Source organism: Limulus polyphemus, unplaced genomic scaffold (assembly GCF_000517525.1).
Source record: "Limulus polyphemus unplaced genomic scaffold, Limulus_polyphemus-2.1.2 Scaffold976, whole genome shotgun sequence".
Taxonomy (NCBI): domain Eukaryota; kingdom Metazoa; phylum Arthropoda; class Merostomata; order Xiphosura; family Limulidae; genus Limulus; species Limulus polyphemus.
Genome location: NW_013666586.1, coordinates 111,123 through 116,618, shown reverse-complemented (window position 1 = coordinate 116,618; position 5,496 = coordinate 111,123). Strand labels below are relative to the sequence as shown.

At 29.6% G+C, this 5,496-nt stretch overlaps 1 protein-coding gene across 3 annotated transcripts in view; it reads right to left on the bottom strand.

Moving 5' to 3' along the window:
* LOC106461515 (centrosomal protein of 135 kDa-like) overlaps positions 1–5,496 on the bottom strand; it is a 152,886-nt gene that overhangs the window by 128,400 nt on the left and 18,990 nt on the right. For all 3 annotated transcript variants that reach the window (XM_022388501.1, XM_022388500.1, XM_022388502.1), the window contains one exon: positions 4,371–4,650. In XM_022388501.1, the coding sequence (XP_022244209.1) occupies positions 4,371–4,562 (192 nt within the window). In that variant the 5' untranslated portion in view covers positions 4,563–4,650. The remainder of the gene's footprint in view (positions 1–4,370; positions 4,651–5,496) is intronic.

The following is a 5,496-nucleotide window of genomic DNA, read 5'->3' as shown; positions in this document are numbered from 1 at the left end:
ATTCTAGAAGTTTTGTTACTTTTTATTTCTTTCCAAAACCTTCTCTTCAAAGCATTTAGTGTTCTTTTTATTTTGATCTATTACACTACATCTTTTCAAACTGTAAACTTTTCAAAATGAATATCCTTTTTAACAAAGTTTGTTTACAGACTCACTTTCACTAAAGGTCTCAAGTTCAAAGGAACAAAACTTCTAGAATAGAAAATACTTTATTGAAAAATTTCAGTTAGACACTTATATTGAGAGTTTATAGGTTTACACATATAAAATTGTTAAAAATGAAGACAATTTCTTATTGAATTTTAAACTGGAGGTTCAACACATAAGGATTGCTAGAGTTACAGGTTCACTTTTAAGAATGGTTACATTTTGCTAGCAACATTTAACTAAGAACATACTTTTATCACAGCTTCGAAGTTAAAATGGGCTTAAGCCTTTGAAAATTAAAAGATTGTTCTTGGAAATTTTATCCCTGGGCTTATTTGAAAAGGAACTCTTAAAGTTGAAGATAAAAATCTCTGATAATAAACTTGGTGCAACATTTTATCTAAGAGCACATTTTACCAAGATATTTTATGTATAAAGATACAAAAGCTATTAAAGATGAAACACTTTGTTTAATGCTTTATTATTTCTTGAGAAATAATTTTAAGAAAGTTCATATTTCAAAGACTATAACCTTCAAGAATGAATACTCTACAATGAAATATTCTCCAGAAATCATATTTAATGATGTCCTAAGATTGAATAAGATGAACAATTAGTGAAATTTACTAATCAATTAATCATTGGGCTCATTAATCAATTACATTCAACTTATCAGTTATTCTCAACTTGGATAGTTCGAATCATCAAAAATAATAATAATCAGAATCTTATTTTGATTAGCTGGATTTTTATGACATTAACTGAGTTAATCATAATTTTGATTAATCAATTATTTTATGTGACAATAATTGATGTAATCAATGCTCATAGATAATCAATTAAAGCAATTAATTGAGTTAATTACCCAGCTATAGATGAAACACCTAGCAATGACTATACTGACTTAAAAAGTTTGTGTCCCAATATCATGAAAAACCGTAATTTTAAAGGATCGAGACTTCCTGCAACTGATTGGAATTGACTACACTTATACTTTGTTGAAATATTTTATCTATAGAAAAATCTTCTGCTTAATGAATCCAAATTTTGGACCTTAAGTAATTTTTTTAAAAGAGCATTTTTTTCAAAATACATGATGTAATGACAGGCTTTGGGTTTTAAAGATTAAAACCTCAGAGAATGAATGTGCTTTGACAACTGACTATATCTATATTACATGAAGAGTTTCTCAGTTTAACGGGTTGAGGTTTCCAGTAACAAGGCTTTACATCAAGATATGCGATCAGGGAGCCTCTAGGTTAAAAGGTCAAAACAGATTATGAATATACTTTGCTGATATATTTATCTGGAGGTCCACCTTATGAAAACTTGTGTGTTTAACTGGTTGAAACCTCCAAACAGTTTCTATCAACAGAAGTTATGACTGTGAGATATACCTTCATAATGTCTTCTAGTTGTTAACCTTTGCACACAAGGTCAGTCCACTGGACCAACCCCATATCTGTGGTGCTATATATAATAATGTTTACTATAGTTCTAAATTTATTAAGTGTATCTTCACAAAATTTGACAAGCTTATAGTAAACAATACAAGCCGGTTGTACACAAAACAATCAGGTTTTTAACAAAGTATTTTTACTACAGAAATGGCTGAGAACTTAAGAAGCCTTTACTGAGTCAGTCTGAGTGCAAAGTGATTTTCATGTTAATAGTAAAAGTACTTACTTTAATCTTACAGTGTCATATTTTATTTGCATAACTTCTAGAATTTCCTTAATGAATATCAAATTTATATTTTCTAAAACTTTATATTTTATTTTCTCTGCTCTAACACTAACTGTTACAAAATCATCAATGTACAGTGAAATGAAAAGTAAAGGAATATGAAAAAATGTAATAATACATTTTATTCTTTTAATACATCATTACTTTTTTCTCAACATGTTGATTAACCACAAAATAATTCAAGCACCTTTCAAATATGTATTTTAGAACACAAAAAATATATCGGGCACAAGAATACATGGTCCTAAAACTTCTGTAATTTATCTGGATTTCTAAATGAACTATAAGATAGGTTTAAAAAATTTTGTTACTACTAGAAACAACAAGTTATATCTTTGACTGCCAAAACTAAACAAACAAGTTTCAGATTCATGCATATTACAATATGCTTTTTCTATAAACATGTCCGTCAAACATGTAGAAATGATGTAGATAATTAGCTTGAAATGCATGAATAGATGGAAAGAGCTTCTCTAGTGAGTTTGATATCTCAGCAAATTAAGATGTACACAGTAATGATGCACTTAAAGTATCCATGTGCCTCATCACCTAAATGTAGTTGTGTACATTATGTTCATCACCATGTAATTGAGTGCCTTTGTGTAGTTGTGTTCATATTACATTGTAAACTTTATCCCAAATTTGTGCTTATGTAATTAATGTTAACCTACTAGTAATCTTACTGGTTAAAAAACAATAGTTATGTTTAGAAGTTTTTTGATTTATGATCAATGTCGGGAAGTAATATTTATTTTCATAAAAAAGTTCAGTAGTTTTAGTAGAGTAGTACTATAAAATTGGTAGTGAGAAACCCATATTTTCAGTTTGTTACAGATTTTGTAGTATATTGCATGTATAATATATTTTCATGCAAAACAGTTAAGGATTAAAAATGTAACTTAATCCTATATTAGTGTACCCAAAGATAGAACTTCCTCTAGCTTTCTTTTTTACCATGCAATTCATGAATAAAAATATTCACCATTTTATTTCTGCACAGCTCCAAGGAGTTTCACCCGTAAAAAGTGCATTTGTCCATTTTTAAGTTTTTTCTGCCAATCCCAAAGGATAGCTTTATTTTTGCTGAGAGATTATTACCCCTTAGGAGTATATTACCCATTTCTTGATTTTCAAGTACTTCCCTTGTCTTTTCTACTTAGTTTTTGTACAAGCTTGGTTACCACCCTTTTATGATGTCACACCAAGTGGTTTGATCATTCACTAACGAAACACAAATGTGGAAAAATAATAAACAAAGTTGGAATATGATTGGATAGAGTAAAAATTGGGCTTTTAATGTTACAATAAAGAAAGTGAGTTGAGCAATTATTTTTAGTCAGATCCCCTCTAGCACTGAGCAATGGCATTCAATGGGTAATTCTGATAACTAAGGAAGAATCTATCTATCTATCTTGGTAGTTATTTTAGGTTTAGTAGAAAACATAGGGGTATTCAGAAATTAATGTTATTTCCCTGGCTTACGATAATTTTAGCAGATAAAATAGTGGTTTCTCTGTGCTGTTGATTTTCCGTGGTTCAAGTGTGAGGGAAAGCCATGAAGAAGATCGAAAGAGCGGTTGCTTTCTTGATTATGAATTGAAGTGTATTAGAGCTTCATGCTTGACAAATGATCAACTAAACACGAGCAGTAGATACAGACAGCCAAGGCTCACCCCTGAGGGCCAGTGCACCCCATCCCAGAAAGGACATAAGGCTGGAACCAGAGTTTTTACTAATGAACAAAGGACAGAGAAGGGATTATAAATGTTCTTGTTTTTCAAGAAAGTGTTTGTTTATTAAATTGTATCTGGTTGAAAGCTACAGATATTTTCTTAAATGAGAAGACATCAGAGAAGCTTAGTTAGGTTTATTGAGTCTAGTACATGATGGCAAAATATTATGATGACACAACTCCTTGTTTATTAACAAATGCTTTTATGTTTATCCTATTCAAATAATGTACATGTATAAATTGACTATTTGGCTACTTAATTATTTCTGACTGAAATCATGATACATTTTAAATAAAATATTATTACTGTTATCAGTGATAGTATAATGTATTTAAATTCTTTGAATATCATTTTATATGATTTACAAGTGATCCATTAAGATTTACTTCATCCTTAAAAAAAAAAGGTGACCACATGGTCATTTTAACATTAAAGAAAATGTTAAAATTATCTCTTAAGAAATTGTTGCAGACATTTCTGCACAAATAATTGCCTTCAGACAAAAAAATTGTTTTTTACAAAATGCACAAATGGCAACCACTAGAAAGTATCTATCTAATTAAAGAATAATTTTTAAATGACTTTAAAAATAAAAAAGCTGAAAATAGAAAGATTAATCTCATGTGACAATAATTAATTAGTTGAATGTAATTGATTAATGGTTCCAAAAATTAATTAACAAATTCCACAAGTCACCCAGCTTTTATATATATGCCTTAAACGTAAGGTACAAATGTTCAGTACCTGAGGTTGCAATGATTTTGACTTTTCATGCTTGAGACTCTCCGTAGTATGAATCAAATCACCAAACAGCCTTTCCACAAGGTACACAGATTCCAGACCAAGAGGATGATGATAACCCATCTGGTCTAGTCTCTTCCTCAGAATGGAGTATTTGTGTTCCATAACAGATGGGTTACTTGACAAGGAACTCATGTTAATCAATAATCAATAAACACTGCTGTCTCCCCTTACTGCCACAAAATGAACATCATAGTTAGATGTCAACATATGGGGTCTTCACCTGTAAAAGATATTTTTAATCATAAAAGTTTAAAACTGATACCGCAGAAATAAACAGATATCATATCATTAAGCTTTAAAATATTTTTATTTTCTTTACTTAAATATGTATTATTTTTAAACTTATCTAATAATATCAAAAATGAGATTGGCAACTACCAAAACAATTTGACTAAAAATATTAACTATATTATGCTAAAATATAAGCTTCCCAAAGCATGTAAAACAAAAGGACAGAAATACTAACTTTACAGATCAGTATTCAAGTGTTTAATAATATAAATCTTCTTTCAAACACAAGTAATAACCAAACTGTGACAGTAAGCAATATGGTCACAATAGGATCACTAAATAACCTGATGAAAAATTTCCATCTATTTAATGGCATGAGCTAAATAAAGCCATTGTTATAGATTATTATTTTTCTTTCTTTTTTCAGAGTTACGAGGTTAAGTTTAGAGATTGTTCTGGGGGCGGTCAGTAGGATAAAGCTTTGGATACCTTTGAGCTGTGTTCTAAAGACAATAGGACACAATACTAATGATTGAAAATATGGGCTAGGCTCCAATCAAAAGAGTAACAGATGCCAGCACATTATGGGAGTTTAAGAGGAATCAAGAATTTCCTGAAAAATAAATGGTAGGTTTAAATTTTATCTACTTTTACTTTTCTTCTCCTTAAGAACAGTATTGAAGGACCAAATGGTCACTTGTTGTCTGTAAGTTACTATATATATATATATATATATATATATATATCAACGCACACAACAAACAGCTAGTAATTACTATTATTCTTTCCTTCAGATAGTTAAATTAATATAATTAGTGATGTTATTCTTTGTAAA